Source organism: Myotis nattereri (assembly GCF_964212035.1).
Source record: "Myotis nattereri genome assembly, chromosome: 10".
Taxonomy (NCBI): domain Eukaryota; kingdom Metazoa; phylum Chordata; class Mammalia; order Chiroptera; family Vespertilionidae; genus Myotis; species Myotis nattereri.
In genome coordinates, this window is record NC_138085.1 from 27051808 (window position 1) to 27071181 (window position 19374).

At 46.8% G+C, this 19374-nt stretch overlaps 2 protein-coding genes across 4 annotated transcripts in view; both read left to right on the plus strand.

Annotated features, from left to right (window-relative positions):
- The window catches only part of LOC308525828 (ral-GDS-related protein-like), a 39509-nt gene that overhangs the window by 16843 nt on the left and 3292 nt on the right, over window positions 1-19374 (plus strand). Inside the window, exons 1-4 of one of the 3 annotated variants that reach the window (XM_081100679.1) lie at window positions 12338-13447; window positions 14781-14854; window positions 18469-18835; window positions 19040-19143. The gene's annotated coding sequence lies outside the window, so the exon portion shown is untranslated. Of the gene's footprint in view, window positions 1-12337; window positions 13448-14780; window positions 14855-17098; window positions 17289-18468; window positions 18836-19039; window positions 19144-19374 lie in introns of those variants that run through there. The other 2 variants (XM_081100680.1, XM_081100678.1) reach the window with 2 other exon arrangements.
- Window positions 6556-9225, plus strand: MTLN (mitoregulin). Its single transcript, XM_081100681.1, has 2 exons — window positions 6556-8560; window positions 9147-9225. The coding sequence occupies exon 1, from the start codon at window positions 8283-8285 to the stop codon at window positions 8451-8453; it is 171 nt and encodes a 56-aa protein (XP_080956807.1). The 5' UTR covers window positions 6556-8282; the 3' UTR covers window positions 8454-8560; window positions 9147-9225.

Sequence of the window (19374 nt, forward strand, 5' to 3'; positions counted from 1 at the left end):
CCTGAGCTGTAACAGGTGCCTGGCTCTCCACATGCCTCACGTACAGTGGACTCTGACAGGAAGTCCTGGCCTCTCCCGCTGCAGATCCTCAGCTATTCTGAGCTCCTGGAGGAGCAGAGACTTCCCCACTTCTCTCTCTCATTCCTTCCCGTGTGTGTGTGTGTGTGTGTGTGCCTGTGAATATGTGTGTAAGCGAGTCTGAAGGTGTGTATATGCCTGTGTGTGCGACTGTGTGTGTCAATGTGTTTGAATGATTGTGTCGCTGTGTGTGCGAATGTATGAATGTGTGACTGAATATGTGAATGTGTGCATAAGCGTGTATGAAGGTGAGTACGTGTGTGCATGTGTGTGTAACTATGTGTGTGTGTGACTGTGAATGTCAATGTGTATGAGTGGTTGTGAATGGGTGTATATGAATGTGCATGCCCTGGGAAGGGAGTTCTTTCATTGTAACCTCAAGGCCGTAAATGTAGACCTTTGGTCTCCTCTTCAGATGAGGTTAAAGTCACCGCGAGACCTGGACAGCCTTGGACAAGGATGCCACCCGCTCCTAACACGTGTCCTGTAGTGGACACATCACAACACCGCCCTGTGAGGCAGCACTTTAGAAAGTAAATGCTCCAGTTTTCTGTGGTAGCACAGTTATCACATGGAATCAGTTATTTGGGATTAAAATCTTTATTAATGTAAACATTGACACCGGCCCCCATTGAAGCCCCGTTGGCCTCTCTCAGTGGCTCCTTCAGGGGGCTCCGCGGGCTGGCGGCGGGGTTGCGGTGCATCAGGCGAGCGGCTCCGCTGTCCTCAGATGTGTGACCCGCATCGGCCGGCCTGGGTCTGCACCCCTCCGCATCTGTCCACACCGCACAATGGCGACTCCCCACGCAGCATCCCTTGCTCTCTCAATAGGCCTGTGGGGGGGACAGGAGGGAACCGAGGCTTGTCCAGCGCTGCTCACCGGAACTCACACCCAGGCTCTGCTCATCACTGAGTGTCCAGAGCCTCCTGAGAGCGGGAAGTCACGTAGCCTGAGCACGTTCTGTTTTAAGACCTGGCCTTCTTTTCCTTTTTCTTTTGTGGATCGTTTCATACAGTAAATATACATTGTGAAATTTACCATTTTAACTATTTGTCAGTGCACAGTGCAGTGGTGTTAGGGACATTCATACTGTTGTGCAGCCATCACCCCCATCATCTCCCATCACCCTTCCCATCTTCTCCGACTGAAAATCTGTCCCCACTAAAGGACAACTCCCCATCCCACAACCCTCCCCGCTCCTACCCTCCATCCTACCTTCCGCCTCTGCCTGCCATGGCCCTAGAGACCTCATGTGAGTGAGATCGCATAGTAATCTTCTTGTGAGTGGCTTTTGCACTGGGCATGTCTTCAAGGTCCATCCAGGTTGTAGCATGTGTCACAATGTCCTTCTTCTTCTTCTTTTTTTTTTTTTCAATTGAATCTATTGGGGTGACATTGGTCAATAAAATCGTGGAGGTTTCAGGTGAACAATTCCATAACATATCATCTGTATATTGTATTGTGTGTTCACCACCCCAAGTCAAATCTCCTTCCATCACCATTTATCCCCTTATGCCCTCTTGTCCCTTTCCCACACCTTTTCCCTCTGGTCATCACTATAGTGATGCCTGTGTCTAAGAGCTGTTGTTTTTTGTTTATTTTGTTTGTTTGTTTTTTCACTCTTAGATTTTTTTAATTCTTTATTGTTTAAAGTATTATGTATAGTATTACATATGTCTCCGTTTTCCCCCTTGACCTCTCCCCGGCCACCCCCACCCCCAGCACATGCCCTCACACCCCTAGTGTCTGTGTCCATTGGTTAGGCTTATATGCATGCATACAAGTCCTTCGGTTGATCTTTAACGCTCTCCCCCCTGCCTTCCCTCTGAAGTTTGACAGTCTGTTCAGTGCTTCTCTGGCTCTGGCTCTATTTTTTTTTATTATATTCCACAAATGAGTGAGATCATGTGTTATCTTTCTCCAACTGGCTTACTTCGCTTAGCATAATGCTCTCCAGGTCCATCCATGCTGTTGCGAATGGTAAGAATTCCTTCTTTTTTACAGTAGCGTAGTATTCCATTGTGTAGATGTACCACAGTTTTTTAATCCACTCATCTACTGATGGGCACTTAGGCTGCTTCCAAATCTTAGCTATTGTAAATTGTGCTGCTATGAACATAGGGGTGCATAGGTCCTTTCTGATTGGTGTTTCTGATTTCTTGGGATATATTCCTAGAAGTGGGATTACTGGGTTAAATGGGAGTTCCATTTTTAATTTTTTTGAGGAAACTCCATACTGTTATGAGTTGTTTTTTGTTCTTTGTTTAATCCTTTCACCTTTCACCCAGCCCTACAACCCGCTTCCCTCTGACAGCTGTCAGTCTGTTCTCTATGTGTCTGTTTCTATTTTGTTGTTAATTTATTTTATTCATTAGATTCCACATATAAGTGAAATCATATGGTATTAGTCTTTCTCTGACTGGCTTATTTCACTTACCGTAGTACACTCCAGGTCCATCCAAGCTGTCACAAATGGTATAATTTCCTTCCTTTTTACAGTCGACTAGAATTCCATTGTGTCAATGTACCAAACCATTTTTACTCACTCATCTATTGATGGGCACTTAGGCTGCTTCCAAATCTTGGCTATTGTAAATAACACTGCAGTGAACATAGGGGTGCATATATTCTTTCAAATCAGTGTGTCTGGTTTCGTGAAATATATTCCCAGAAGTGGAATCGCTGTGTCATAAGGAAATTCCATTTTTAATTTTTTTATGTGACTCCATACTGTTTTCCACAGTGGCTGCACCAAATGCATTCCCACCAGCAGTATACCAGGGTTCCCTTTTCTCCACATCTTCTCCAATACTTGTTGTTTATTGATTTATTGATGATAGCCATTCTGACAAGCATGAGGTGATATCTCAATTGTGTTTTTAATTTGCATTTCTCTGATGATTTGTGCTGTCTATTGGCCATCTGAATGTCCTCTTTAGAGAAGTGTCTATTCAGGTTCTTTGCCCATTTTTTAATTGGATTGCTTGTGTTTTTGGAGTTGAGCTTTATAAGTTCTTTAAAAATTAAGGCTATTAAGCCCTTATCAGATGTATGGGCAAATATGTTCTCCTATTCAGTGGGTTATCTTTGAATTTTGTTGATGGTTTCCTTTGTTGTGCAAAAATTTTTAGTTTGATGTAGTCCCGTTTCTTTATTTTTTCTTTTATTTCCCTTGCCTGAGGAGATATATCAGAAAAAATATTGCTACAAGAAATGCCCGAGATTTTACTGCCTATGTTTTCTTCTAGAATTTTTATGTTTTGGAATCTAACATCTAACTGTTTAATGCATTCTGAGTTTATTCTCATGTATAGTATAAGAAGGTGGTCTAGTTTCATTTTTTTTGCATGTATCTGTCCAATTTTCCCAACACAATTTATTGAATTAACTATCATTACCCCATTGTATGTTCTTGCAACCTTCGTCAAATATTAATTGACCATTAATGCGTGGGTTTATTTCTGGGCTTTTTATTCTTTTCCATTTATATAAACGTCTGTTTTTATGCCTGTACCATGCTATTGTTATTACTATTGTTTGATATTGGGTAGTGTGATGCCTCCAACTTTGTTCTTCTTTCTCAAGATTGCTGTAACAATTTGGCGTTTTGTTTTTGTTTTTTTGTGGTTCCATATAAATTACTGGGTTATTTGTTGTAGTTCTTTGAAATATGCCATTGGTATCTTGATAGGAATTGTGTTGATCCATAGATTGCTTTGGGTAGTGTAGACATTTTAATTATGTTAATTCTTCCTATCCATAAATTTCCACCTATTTGTTTTTCCACTTATTTGTATCTTCTTCATTTTCCTTTTTTTTTTTTTTTTTTTGGTTTCTCTTTGTTAATGCTCACCCGAGAATATTTTTTCCATTGCTTTTTCAGAGAAACTGGGAGGGCAGGAGGAAGAATGAGTGGGGGGAGAAGGAAAGAGAAAGAGAGAGAGAGAGAGAGAGAGAGAGAGAGAGACATGAGAGAGGCACATCAATCGGTTGCCTCCAGGATGCACCCTGACCTAGTCTAGGATTGAAGCTGCAACTCAGGTATGTGCCCTTACCGAGGAATCAAACCCATGACCCTAGGTGTGCAGTATAGCGCTCTAACCACTGACCCACAGCAGCCAGGACTTCAATTTCCTTCTTCAGTGTCTTATAATTTTCTGAGTACTGGTCTTTTACATCCTTGTTTAAATTCTTTTTAGGTATTTTATTTTTTATGTAATTGTAAATGAAATCGTTTTCGTAGTTCACTATTGCTGTATGAAAATGCAACTGCTTGATGGATATTTATTTTATATCCTGCTACTGAACTGAATTCATTTATCAGGTCTAATAGTGTTTTGGTGGAATCTTTTGGGTTCTCTATATTGTGTCATCTGTAAATAATGACAGTTTTACTTCTTCCTTTCCAATCCGATGCTTTTTATTTATTCTTATTTTCTAATTGCTGTGACTATGGCTTCCAGTACTGTGTTGAATATGAGTGGTGAACGGGGACATCCCTATCCTGTTCTCGATCTTAAGGGAAATGCTTTAGGCTTTTGCCCATTGAGTATGATGTTGGCTGTGTGTTTGTCACAGATGGCCTTTATTATGTTGCGGTATGACCCCTCTATTCCCACTTTGTTGAGAGTTTTTATCATAAATGGGCGCTGGATTTTCTCCAGTGCTTTGCCTGCATCTACTGATATGATCTTGTAATTTTTATTCTTTATGTTGGTTATATGTTGTATCACATTTATTGGCTTGCAGATATTATAAAAACTTTTCATTCCCAGAGCAAATCCCACTTGATCATGGTGTATGATCTTTTTAATATATTGCATATACCCTTTTATTGGGGTAACATTGGTTAATAAAATTATATGGGTTACAGGTGTAACTTCTATAATGCATCATCTGTATATTGTACTGTGTGTTCACCACCCCAAGTCAAGTCTCCTTCCATCACCATTTGCCCCCCTTTTACAGTCTTCTACCACCTTCCACCCCCATTCCCCTTTGGACCCAATCTGTCTTTAGCATCTCCCTACCAAGTCAGGTTTTGTCTCAAGTATGCAAAGAGATGTCCATAGAGAGGCTTGTCAGGCCCCCAGTGAAGAGTTCAGGCTCCACCTATAGTCTCACTTTCATGGCTGAGTTCTTTTTCTTTCTTTCTATTTATTTATTTAAGTTTTTTGGGGTGACATTGGTTAATAATGTCAATGTAAGAACTTTCAAACCTGTAGAGAATTTTTATGAATTTTATTTGAGCTGTTAACATAAGAAAACATTCAAACCTATAAAGAATTTTGTGAGTTTATTTGAGCCAACCTGTCAACAATTGCCAGGAAGCAGAATCTCAACAGATTGAGATAGTGCTCCAGAGAATGGCAGTTTTTCATCTATTTTTATACATTAGATTCAAAGGAGGGTTACATGAAATCCATTGGTGATAGATTAGGGAAGGGGAGAAAGCAAAAGAGGAGGGGAATCTCTGGGATTGGATAAAAAGTAAAATGATAGACATATACTTCTCTCACATAGGTGGGTACAGGATAGTTAATAGCCAACAATGAACAAGATAACAGTAACAGCGAGGGAATCTGTAGTCTTCATCCTGGAGCCCTGGTGCATTGGTTGTGCCCTGAGGAGTCTGGAAAAAGGGAAGTTACAAGTTATCCAGAGAGTCCAATGATATGTTATCATAGATGCAGGAGACAACAGACAGGCTTAGTTAAGGTATAGATTGACTTTTGTCAGGGAAGAATCTAGCGTAGGACATGACTACCTGCCATAAACTACTTTTAGTTAAAAAGTTTTAATTTCAGACCATCCCTTGTTGTTGGAAGCTATCCATTGTCTTCACTATCAGAAAAGTGTAAACAAGGAGCCCAGAATGCTGGTGAACATTGAGCTCTGGCAAGGGCCAAAGCTATGCACCGATTGTTTAATCGAGACAATGGTGGCTCAAGCAATTTCCTGACCAAATAGTCCCAAAGTAAATCTTTACTAACATTTACTGACCTTTAAGATAATCTGTCTGTTACCAGAATTGCCTGCCTAAGGGCAATATGTGTATCCAAAATTGAATAAAAGGTTGGCAGGGCCTGGGCACCAGTGAGGTCCTTCTCCTAGCATTGGACTCTGCCTGTCCCCCAATTTCCAAATTATTATTTCTTGTCTCGTCTTGTCATTTGCTCACGGCCCTTCTCCAGCTCCCAAACCCTAAGCCATGCGGGATGTGGCATCTCACACCTTGTGGTTACTTTAGGTCTCTAGAGTTTGCAAGGCCACCACGCAGGACTTTCTTGGGTTAGTCAGGTTAGCATGTGGCTCCTTTATGTATGCAGAGCCAAACTGATGACAATTGCTGGGAAGCAAAATCTCAACGGATTGAGAAAATGCTCCAACGAATGGCAGTTTTGCAGTTTATTTTATACAAATCAAAGAAGGAATTGTAAGAGGGGTATTACATGAAATTCATTGGTGGTAGATTAGGGAGGCAGGAGAAAGCAAAGCGGGAAATCTCAGATTGGATAAAGAGCAAGACAGAAAGACACATACTTTTCTTTTTCTTTTTTAAAAATATTTTTATTGATTTCAGAGAGGAAGGGAGAGGGAGAGAGAGATAGAAACATCAATTATGAGTGAGAATCATTGATCTGCTGCCTCCTGCATGACCCCACCAGGGATCAAGACCGCAACCCAGGCATGTGCCCTTGACCGGAATCAAACCTGGGACCCTTCTGTCTGCAGGCCGATGCTCTATCCACTGAGCCAAACCGGCTAGGGCCATACCTTTTTATTTTTTTACATTGGAGGGTGCAGGATAGTTAACATTTACAGCACAGATAGTATGCAGGGAGCAGATAATAACGCAGGGTTCTGTGGCCTGTGCCCAGGTAGAAGGTTGTCCCCTGAGGGGTCTGAAAAAAGGGAGTTTCTCTGATAGTCCAAAGATGTTATCTTAGATGCAAAAGCCAATAGGTCTAGGATGAGACTAACCCCCATGACTCACTTTCAGTTAGGGATTTTAAGTTCAGACCGTCATATGTGGTTACTTTTGGTCTCTGAATCTGTAAGACCCACCACGCAGGCCTCCGCTGAGCATGTCAGGTTTAGTATGTGGCCCCATTTTTTGTCCACATAACATTATATAAGCTTCAAGTATGCAGTTCTGCAGTACATCATCTGTCCATTGCACTGTGTGGTCACCACTGGTAGTCTTGAAGCATCCATCTTGGATAAAAACTGCTGTTTAAAATTTTAACCCTGGTATTCTGGCTTCTGTAAACGTTTGCTTGCTTAAATAACAGGGAAAAATAAGACTACTCCCCACTCCAGAGACGCCATAAAATATGCCCCAGACAGAGCTGTCAGTGCTGGCGCCAGGCCAGGCCTTGAGATATGGTCTCACGGCCCTGTCCCAGCACACAGGCCTTCTTTCTCAGAAGGTCCGGAAGTCTCATTCCAAATTTGGAAGACAAAGAGCTGAAAAAAGTATAAATAAGGAAGACTTCCACCATATTGGGCCCCAGAATTTGAGAAGCAATATTTCCTGTGGGTCCGCTAGCGCTAGCAAAATGAAAAAGACTCCAAATAAATTTGTCTTATTGATTAAGGCACCTTCTGATTTACAATATAACAGTCTAGTTATATTGTAACTAGAGTTCAAAAGCTTTATTTCCCATCACCATATATTTGACCCCTTTACCCTTTTCATCCTCCCCGATCCTGGATCAGTTTTCTATTGCTGTGTAACGGATTACCAGAACGCTCAGGGGTCAAGAGTCCAGGCACGAGAGTCCTCCATTAGGGTCTCACACGGCTACTGGGAAGAATCCAGGCTGGACTCTCACCTGGAGGCCGGGCTGGGGAAGAATCTGCTTGCTCACGGTGAGGGCAGCGGGTGGTAGGACAGAGGCTCCAGCTGTGGGCTGGGGCTGCCGCGGTTCCCTGCGCCGACATCAGTGCTTGGCTATTTGAGCTTCCCCAGCCGGCCCGCTTACTTCCTCCAGCCCCAGGAGAGTCTGCAGGCTGGTAAGGAGTTTTAGTGACCACAGGACATCCCAGCAAGTCACAGATCTGTCCCACGCTCCGGGCGCAGGCGCTGCAGGTCCGCCACCGCGCAGCAGGCGGCGCCGGGCTCGCCTCCTCCGCCCCCAGGGCCGCGCGCCGTGGGCCCCGTCCCGCGCCGTAGGCCCTTCCGCGCGCCGGCGGCCGGATGGCGGACGTGTCGGAGAGGAAGCTGCAGCTGTCCGTGCTGTTGGCCTTCGCCTCCGGGGTGCTCGTGGGCTGGCAGGCGAACCGGCTGCGGAGGCGCTACCTGGACTGGAGGAAGCGGAGGCTGCAGGACAAGCTGGCGGTGATGCAGAAGAAACTGGACCTGGCCTGAGCCCGCGGGCCCCGCCGCCCCCGCGCGCCCCCTCGCCGCGCGCCCCCTCGCCTTGCCCGCGCGGGGCCTCCAGCCTGAGCCAGCCTCCTCCGCAGAGCCCAGTGCCGGTGAGCAGTGCTTGCAGCGGCTCGGAGTCTACGGGAGCCTTGGGAGTGGGGCGGGGGTCTGGGGCAGCGCACAGGACGTGGCTTGCTCCCACGGACACCAGAAAGACGAGGGAGCTTTGTTTTACCCAGTAACTTGCTCTGGTGTCTTAGCTCAGTTCATTGCCTGTGTTTGCTGTGAGTGACTTACCACGTGCAATGTCGCTGCATTCAACTTAAAGTGTAAATACTGGGGAAAGCGAAAGGAAAAAAGAAAGAGTGGACCGAGGTGTCCCTGCCACCCTTGCCCCTCTCATCAGTCTTTTCAGCAATGCCCTTGTTAGCACCGTAGTCCTTGCATCCGTGTTTGCACTCTCCAGTCTGAGCCCCTGGGTGATCCGCAGCCTGGCAGAATGGAAAGGGGAAGGGCCTGGAAGTCAGGAGCCTTGCATCTAGTCCTGGCTTTTCATCGGGGCTGTGCAGGCGCTCGGGGTGTCCGTTTTCTTACCTGTAACACCAGGTCTTGTAGTTCATGGTTTAGCTCTACAATAGGATACGTTGAAGTTAATGATTATTTCTCTCTCTTTTTTTCTCTTTCTGTTCCCAACAGCTTGTCGAAGATGGATAGAAATCACCTGTCCTTACACTTGATGAATCAGTTTTATTTTTAAAATAAAATGTTAAACATCTTTGAAACTTTCATTAAATTAAAAGGATAAGGGGTATCTTGCCTGCCCTGCAGTTCACTGCATCAAGAGATCTGCATGCTCAAAACTGATCTATTAGCATTTTTAAGCAGATACCTTGTTTCTTAAGGAATCTATGCTAGTTCCTGGGTACAACTGCAAAGCAGAGTTGGCCTGGGCACGGTTATGAGTCCTTTTGGTCAGTTTTTTGTTTGTTTGGTTGGTTGGTTGGTTTTTTACTGAACCTGCTGAGGAAAGCAGGAGGCTGTGCGGAAATAACTGGAGTAAGAGTGCTGGATATGAGACATTTGCACTCTCAGGAGCATGGAATGTGCATGTGAAGGAGAAGCCCTCTTGAATAGAGAGAGCTTAGTGATAAATCCAAACTATATGTAAAAATCAAGAGTGAGGACCAAGTCCCTGGTTATTGTGGATTTGCAAGAGGTGTTTTCTAGAACACTGCCCTTGCTTGTCCCTCTAAAGATTAATTTTTTGTCTTAGCCAATTTAATAGCAGCTCCAGGTTAACACCAGGAAATTCAGAAAAGTTGTTTCCACAGAAAGCTTTATTTTATCCATCTCACTGGAGCCGTTATGCTTTGTTAGTTCCAACCTTATGTTCTTTCTGTGAATGCAGCACTCAGGGACTGGCATGCAGGCGCTGAGAGCTCTGTCCCATCTGGGCTGCAGGTTGCTGAAGTACCCTAGCTGCCATTGCTCATTCCAAGTTACCAAGAGGCTCCAGAGCTGAGGCTCTTTGAGACACGACAGGTTTCTTAAGGCACATGGTGCTCCCTGGCGTTTCCCATTACTTACATGGAGCCCCCTGACACATCTCCCTCTCCTGTCTCACCTCAGGACATGTACTGCTCACCCCCCAAGTCCTATTCAGGTGCTTATGTGGTTTCAGCCACCCCATGCCACTCCTAATCGTTCTCTCGTTTTCTGCTTCCTGCCTCTTCACACTGGCCCCGTGTCCCCAGCTCTGTGGTGGGCAATTCCCTTTGACATTGGTTCTGTCACCATTTCTCCTCTAGCCATCTACCCCTTGCCCTACATAAATGTGTGTTGGTTTTTCCCTAAAAACATTGTCTCACGTGGACATGTGACTTTTTCCATGGTAGCAAAATTGGCAATGGAAAGGTTGGGAGATAGGTTATGATGCCAGTCACATACCTTGGAAATAACAAACTGTTCACTCATGGGAATATATGTTTCAGCAACCGCCCCACCCCTCCCCCCTAGTAATTTCAATGATGATGCTATGCTGTTCCAGGACTCACAGGAATAAATGCTTGTAATTCTGAATATGGAACAAAAATATGTAAAATTGAAGTCATATTTCTACCCGAGGTGAACAAGTGTAATATACTTTTTTCATCCTTCTCACTGCTCATACTTACACATATATGTAGGGGGGGTATTTTTTCCTTCAACATAGAGTTAAATTTTATTCATTTCCATTTATTTTTTTTTAAATATATTTTATTGATTTTTTACAGAGAGGAAGGGAGAGAGATAGAGAGTCAGAAACATCGATGAGAGAGAAACATCGATCAGCTGCCTCCTGCACATCTCCCACTGGGGATGTGCCCGCAACCCAGATACATGCCCTTGACCAGAATCGAACCCGAGACCTTTCAGTCCGCAAGCCGATGCTCTATCCACTGAGCCAAACCGGTTTAGGCTATTCATTTCCATTTAAAATAAGCACATCCCTTGCCCAGCCAGCATGGCTCAGTGGTTGAGCATCGACCTATGAACCTGGAGATCACGGTTCGATTCCCAGTCAGGGCACATACCCAGGCTGCCAGGTCCCCAGTGTGGGGCGTGCAGGAGGCAGCTAATCAATGATTCTCTATCCCTCTCTCTCTGAAATATATATATATATATATATATATATATATATATATATATATATCTCCCTATAAATCAGATACAGAAAAATTTTTCCTAATTTATTTATAGACATTTAAAATAAGGATTTCATAAGTGGATTGTCAGTGTAATTATTTTTTCTTTTTGCTTACCTCTTACAAGATCACTTAGAAGTAGTGATTTAGTAATCCATTTTAAAATATAGCATTTACCACTTTCTCATTGATTACAAACATTTTAATGGAAATACTTATGTCCTGCTATTCAAGCGAACTTAAGTATTATGAGCCATACTGGAGAAATTAATTTAAAAAATGACATGAGCTGCAAAAAGCAGATGGTACCCACTGTTGACCAGGACATGAACAAAAACCCATACCCTGCTGGTAGAGAATAAATCAGGACAAGCGTGGGGAAACAGACAGTATCTACTAAGCCCGAACATATAACATGCCGTGTGGCCAGCATTGTGCACATGTGTTCCCACTATATACATATGTAAATAGTAGCACTAGGTTGTAGTAGCCCTAACCTGGAAACTACTCACTGTCCAGCAACAGCACAAGGATTGAGTCTGAGTCCATCACAAACTACAACTACACACAGCGATACAGGTGCATCTCACAAACATGCTGAAGGAAAAGCCCGACATGCTGCCAGGACACCATGCAGCATCCCATTGCACAGTTCAAAAGGCAAAGCCAGGTTTTGTTAGCAATTGGGGTCGTGTTTACTTTTGGTGTGAGGGGGTGGACTGGGTGGGGCCTAGAGCAGTGGTTCTCAACCTTGGCTGAACATTAGAATCACCTGGGAATCTTTTTAAAATCCTGATTTCTGGGCCTCATCCTCCGGAAATTCTGTTTCTTTGTTACTAATGATGAGGCCCAGAAATCAGGATTTTAAAAAGATTCCCAGGTGACTCTAATGTGCAGCCAAGGTTGAGAACCACTGGCCTAGAGGAGAGACTGCTGGGGTGCTTGTCATGTTCTGAATCCTAATGTGGGGGAGTGCCGTGGGGGAGTGTTCAGTGTGAAAATGAGGTGGGCGCTTGTCACTTTAAATTACACCTGAAGAAAAAATGTACACGAACAGAACGGCCACTGGGCCGGTGGCATCACAGTGTGTGGTTCTGAAGGGCCTAGCGGCTCCTCGTGTGAAAGCTGAGCTCCGATCCGCATTCTTGCTCAGCGTAGTGGAGCGCGGGGATTGGTTTATAGGATCCAGTCCCACTTGGGGAAATGTCACTGCAGTCTGAGAGGAGATGTGAAATGGGGACGATTACTCGCTCGCAGGCTTGCTGTAGAACCGAGTCCCCATCCTCACAGAATTCAGGATGGCCACGTGCAAACCTAGAATGAGAAGTCAGCCACACCCCACGTGGCCAAGAACTAGAAACTGCCCTTTGCAAGGAGCGGAGGCAACAGACCTGGGGGTCGGGGGGGGGGGGGGGGGGGGGCAGAGGAAAGCTGTCCTTGCGGTTAAGGGTTTAAGGTGCTCACATGGTATCAGGTTGGTTTAGCGAAACTGGCACAACACCCGAGCCCTGCAGTCACGTGGCAACACGGAGACCGTGGGACCCGTGGACGTGCGGTTTCCGGCGCCGTGGGAGCCCCCGACCGCCACCCCCGCCGCTGGGTGCCGGTTACGGACGACCACGTGGCGGGGCTGAGGGCTCCGACCAGCGGTGGCGGGGTCAGGGGACAGGACCGCCTCCAGAAAGTCTCCCCCAGCCCGGGCAGCATCAGGCTGTGCGACCAGCGCCCGCCGATGGCGTCACCCGGTGACGTCACCTAGAGGGGCCGCTCGCCCGCTCAGAGGCGAGGAGGTGCCGGCTGGGCGGCCACGCGCCTCCCCGCAGCCCCTGCAGCGCGGCCGGAGCTGAAGCTGCAGGTCCGACCTGCTGTCGCGGGGCCTGGACAGTGCGGGGCCCTGAATCCCGGGAGCCGCCCGGACCCAGGGGCCTTCCCAGCGAGGCCGCTCCCCCCACCAAACCCGGGTCTGACCCTCAGCCTCCCCGCCAGACCCCAGGGGCCCAACCTCCCAAGCGGTGACCTTTGATTCTGTGCCTGCCCTCACCCTAACATTTCAGTCTCCGAGCCTGACACCTCCCTGAACCCCCTCACCTTTGAATCTAATCTTTTAACAGGAGCCATTGCCAACCACACCTGGCCCAGCACCACTCTCTCCACCCTCCAGGCCCCTTTCCCGCAGCCTTCCTCCATGGAAGCTGCCTTTGCTTCCCGTGAACGCAAATGAAATGGGATTAATCAAAGAGTATCTCCACCAAAGACCTTGAACTAAAGAAGAAGTAAAGTAACTAATATACATGAGAAACGTTCACTTCAAAGGTAATGAATTGCAAAGGAAAGATACCTGGAGCATTTAAAAAATCAGTATTCGGTACTGGGGAGGGTGTGATGAAACAGACACCGGATAGCACTGCTCCGAAGTACAGGGGGCAGCCTTTCTGGAGACAGTTTGACAGGATGTAGCAAATATTCAGGCTCCTGGGCTAGATGATTACATTTCCAGGAATTTATCACACATAATAATCAAAAAGTTGGGCCAGATATTAATGTATAAAAACGTTCATCACAGTGTCACTCTTTTTAAAATATATATATATATTTTTAATTGATTTCAGAGAGGAAGGGAGGAGAGAGAAACATCAGTGATGAAAGAGAATCATTGATTGGCTGCCTCCTGCACGCCCCCTACTAGGGATGTGCCCGCAACCAAGGTACATGCCCTTGACCAGAATCGAACCTGGGACCCCTCAGTTCAGAGGCTGAGGCTCCATCCATTGAGCTAAACCGGCCAGGGCTGCAGTTTATTTTTATTTACTAACTAGAGGCCTGGTGCACAAAATTTGTGCACAGGTAGGGTACCAAGGCCTGGCCGGCAATCAGGGCCGATCTGTGGGGCAGCGGGTGGGTCAATCCGGGGGCTCCCACTGGCACCCACCTTGGCTGGCCTGGTGCCAGTCCCACCTTCCACTGCCACTGCCTGTGGCCTCCCTCTTCAGGTGACCGGGGGGCGATCAGGGGCCCCCTGCTAGCACCCGCCTTGGCTGGCCTGGGGCCTGCGGGTTGGGGGCAGCTCCTGTGTTGAGCATCTGCCCCATGGTGGTCAGTGCGCGTCATAGTGACCAGTCATTCCGCCATTCAGTCGATTTGCATATTAGGCTTTTATTATATAGATTTTTTAATCCTCACCCGAGGATATCTTTCCATTGATTTTTGGAGAGTGGAAGAGAGAGGAAAAGTCAGAGAGAAATATCATTGTGAAAGAAACACATCGATTGGTTGCCTCCTGCACCCCCCTGACCAGGACCCCGGCCAGGGAGGAGCCTGCAACCGATATACGTGCCCTTGACCAGAATCAAACCTGGGACCCTTCAGTTCACAGGCTGATGCTCTATCCATTGAGCCAAACTGGCTAGGGTGCAGTTTATTTTGAAATACATAAAAAAATAAGGCAGACTAATGAATAAATGGATCAAATAAGTATAGTAAAATGTTAATGGTAGAATCTAGCTAGTGGGTTGTTCACTATAAAATTCTTTCCACTTTATTGTATGTGTCAATCATAAAATATTGAGGAAAAGATTAAATTTTTTTCCCTAGGGTTACATGATGTTTAAGAATAAATATGACATTTTAACATCTCCATTTATTATAGGTTGATAGTTTGCTTTCTGAGTGTCGATTGAAAGGAGCTCTACAAGCCAGTAAAAGGCGAGATATTTACCAAAGGTAAAGCATACTCAATGTTATAAGCTGCCCAAGAACTGTACGTGCATTGCAATGAGCTGTGTTTATAGCATTGAAACTGAGGCATTATTTCTTTCCTTTTTTTTTATTAGTACAGTTTCCTTTATTTAATTTTTTAAATTTCTAAACCCAGTTGGATTTATTTTTATAAACCTTATAAGCACGTTGTAACTGAGGAATAATCCTAAAGTGATTCATAAATTTGCTAAACACTAGCTTCCACATATCCTTCAACAAGATCTCAAAGAAAATACAAATATATACTCCATTATTTTTAAATAGCAAAACAAATACATGCCCTTGACCGGAATCGAACCTGGGACCCTTCAGTCCGCAGGCCGACGCTCTATTCACTGAGCCAAACCGGTTTGGCAACAAGAATTATTCTTAAAAAAGAAATTTTACTTAAGTCAAGCATCCAAAGTGCATAAAAGCAAAATTAAATTTATATGAATTTTAAAATATCTAAGGGAACTTAATTAGCTACATTTATTAGTTGGAGTGATTGTTTAAAGAATTTAGGTCAAGTTAAACAATAATGAAAGAACGTGAAGGTGATTGTATTTGTTTTGCTAGAATTTAAAATAGAGTAAGATTTATAGGCCGAATTTTAAGCCCCAGGGAAAACTAGGTCTTTAAATTTTATTTTAATAAAATAATTAGTTTTAAACCCAAGTAACCATAAAATAGTCTTCTCTGTGTATCAAAAGATCCCCTATATCTGTTGTCGGCAAACTGCGGCTCTCGAGCCACATGCGGCTCTTTGGTCCCTTGAGTGTGGCTCTTCCTAAGCCTTAGGAGTACCCTAATTAAGTTAATAACAATGTGCCTACCTATATAGTTTAAGTTTAAAAAATTTGGCTCTCAAAAGAAATTTCAGTCGTACTGTTGATATTTGGCTCTGTTGACTAATGAGTTTGCCGACCACTGCCCTATAGTATAGGGCCTATACAGTCATGTTAAAAATTCACATTGAGACTTGCAGGTCTGAAAATGTACTTTAGCCCATATGTGTGATTAATAATTGGCTGGAGGGAGATAGAGTAAAAATAATTTCTACTGTAACCTTCGAAGACATGGTCAGGCTTCCTTGCACCCAGTGATGCTGAGTGAGGCCATTCCTTTCTAACTAACCTGTTGGGGCTTTGCTCCTCAACCTGGGAGTTTTGAAATTTTATCACAATGTCTTTGTCATTTTTATCTTGCTCAACATTCAGTGCTTCTTTTCAGTTTGAAAACTCGGGCCTATCATGAGCTCGGGGAAGTTTTCATTTACTAATGTTACTAAATTACGTTTTTTATTCTGCGCCTCTGCTTCTCCCTGAAACACCTTTGAGTCAGGAACTGAGCCTCCTGGCTGTACCCTACTCTGTTGGTCTCAAATCCCCTAGTAGTTTTTGTTTGCACCTGGGAGATTCTGTTAAGTTAAAAGACTTCCTCTTTTAACTTTCTATGAAATGTTTGGTTTCAGCAGACATATTATTTACAAATGTGTGTTTTTTCTTTTTGTTTAATTGTTCTTTCTTTCTTTTTTTTTTTTATAATATCATGTTCCTGTTTTCAGATTATCTCCTTACTACTCTCATAATTAGGGGGAAAAATTTAAAATTTTTCTTCTGTTCTCTGAGTTGTCTTTGTTTCCTCTGGGCTCAGATTATTTATTTATTTAATGTTGGTTAGTCTTAAATTTTATCTTCCATGTGTAGGGACTGGCTATAGGGTCAAGCCTCGGACTGACCTGCGGCAGGGCCACAAACAAGTCCCAGCTTGGAGGGCAGAGCCTTGTAGACCCAGAGGGGACGCTGGGCTGAGTTGTGCCTCAGGGTCCCCTCCCCCCCACAGACCCACCCCGCTCTGCCTGCCCCTCTCCATATCCATCTCCCCTGACCACCGTGGCCAGGCTCAGAACAGGCCTGTGGTGAGCAGGCTGCTCACAAGTCTGTCTCAGTCCTCAGCCCTGATGCCCAGGGCCTGGAGGGTGAGGGTGGGCAGTGCACGGGACCTTCAGGAGCGCTGCCAGTGGGAAGAAGAGTCTCACACAGACCCCGTGTTGAACCTGCTGGATTCCACACCTGTACCACCAGGATAGCCCCACAGGGTTGGCTTGGGGCTGTGCCCTGGAAGGGGAGGGGCCTGTGCAGAGGCTCAGTCCCAAACAAGGGTGCCATGGGAGGGCAGAGTGGAAGACCAGGACTCTGACTCTGCTGCCCACCTGCCTCTCCCCAGGTCACCGCTTCTGTGATGGATACCTGGCCGGACCAGTTACAATATTTGGGCCAGCACCTCCTTTCTCCCTGGTTCAGCCTGAAGCAGGCCTTGGTGCTGCACAACCGCCCTGCCCCACACCCGGTGGGCCTCGTCAGAAGTCTTTAGGTGGAGCTGGCGCATTTAGAGCCCACTGAGGCACCGGGGGAAGGTGAGGGGACTGCAGTCGGGGAAGATGATTGGGGGAGTGGGGTAGGGGGCAGGGGTGTTTCAGGGGCCAGAATTCCCTAAAAGGCAGTTGCATCTTTCCTGTCTGTGGAAATGCACAGGAAAGTGAGGCATGTGTGAGAACCTGTCTCTTTAACCTGCTCCAGAACCACCTCCAGAGCTCAAGCGCACTCCAGAGCCGGAGGAAGGGCCTGCTCCTGGGCTAGAGCCTGGTCCAGCTGTGGGGGTGCTGGAGCCATCTGGACCACCACCTCTGATCCGAATCCCAACAACAGAGCCAGCTCCACCCCCAATAACTGACTACCCCAGGGCTGGGACCCCTAAGCACCTTATAAGGGAGGAGAAGCTTAACATCCTGACCTTCCCTCCAAGGCTGGTGGCCGAGCAACTGACAGCAGGGGATGCGGTGAGTCTGGGACTCTCAGGGTGGGTGGGACAGGCCTTCCCTCTGCCCTTGGCCACACCGACCTGCCTTTCCCTGATCCCAACTCCTGTGATCTTCATGCAAATCTCAGCTCCACCACTTTACCACCCATGGGTCCTGGGCAACGTTCTCAACCCCCAGCCTTTGCTGTCCACCTGTGGACAGTGGAGGTGGGCACCCCAGGCCCTGCTGCACAGAGTGGCTGTGCAGACTGAATGAGGGAGATGAGACAGAATGCTGGGTGGGGCCTGGCCTGGTTTGTGGGGAGGGGAACTCACTGCGTGCAGCCAGATCCATGGGTTGCCCATCCATGATCCCATGAGGCTCAGAGGCCTCAGCACTTATTAGGCCCCTGATGTGTGTTTAACCATAAGGGAGACAAACAGCTGTGGTGGTAGCTGCCACAGGGGAATGTGTGCTGAATGGGGATTTGGACCAGAGGGGTGTCAGGTGCTGGAAGATGCCCCCTGGGGGTGAGCAGACTTGAGCCACTTCCTGGAGCTTGGAATTAGTGATGATGGGCTGGAGGCAGAATCTCCTGTCACTTCCCCACCAGTTTGGGCCCTGGGTCATCCAGTGCTGGGTGCCCTTGGTAGACAGAGAGTGACTACCATGGACTTCAAGGCTCAGGCACATCCTCAGCTTCCTGAGCTTCAGTCTTGACCAGTGACCCCTTCAGGGAACTGGGGACCCTGAGCTGGGGTGTGGCAGGGCTGGTGACACTGCCCATTCTCCCCAGGAGCTGTTCAAGAAGGTGCTGCCCCACCAGTGCCTGGGCTCCGTCTGGTCCCAGGGGGCCAAGCCGGGCAAGGAGCACGTGGCCTCCACTGTCAGTGCCACCGTCAGACAGTTCAATCGTGTGGCCACCTGTGTGATCACCACCTGCCTTGGGGACCCAAGCATGATGGCCCGGGACAGGGCCAACGTGGTGGCGCACTGGATGAAGGTGGCCAAGGTCTGTGAGGGGAGGCCCAGCAGTGTCCCTAAGCAGAGCCTTGAAAAATTCCTCTGCTGCTTGGTCAGCTCTCAAGAATGAGGCCTGAGGTCAGAGCCCCAGCACAGCCTCCATGTCTTCACAACCAGGGGCTCGTGGACTTGATGCCCAGGTGCCGGTGTTGGGAGGCTCACTTCCTACCTGGCTCCTTCCTTGGGTTGAGCTGGGATCCTCCTCGCTCTGAGAGTTGGTCTTTGGCTGCCAAACATGCCCACCCTGAGCATCTGTCCCACCGGAGGGGGGAGGGTTTCATTCGAGGGGGATTGAAGCACCAGCTGCAGCTCCCACCTCACAGCCCATGTCTCCCCTTCCCCAGAAGTGCAGAACCCTAAGAAACTTCTCCTCCCTGCACGCCATCCTCGCTGCTCTGCAGAGCGTGGCTGTCCATCGATTAAAGAAAACATGGGGGAAAGTTTCCAGGTGCGTAGGCCTCTCCTATCAGAGGAGGCATGGGGAGGTGTCACCCAAATGTCTCCCAATGTCCCCTCACCTCCTGGGAGGCAGCCAACCCTGGGGACAGGGACTGGGCTGGTGGGCGGGGTGTCTAAGGCTCCCTGGGACCTCAGTCCACTGGCTCTGCTTCAGGAGTCAGTTTCCTCCATTGTCAGAGACGGCATTGAGCCAAATGGGAGATTTTCAAGTGTTTTCAGC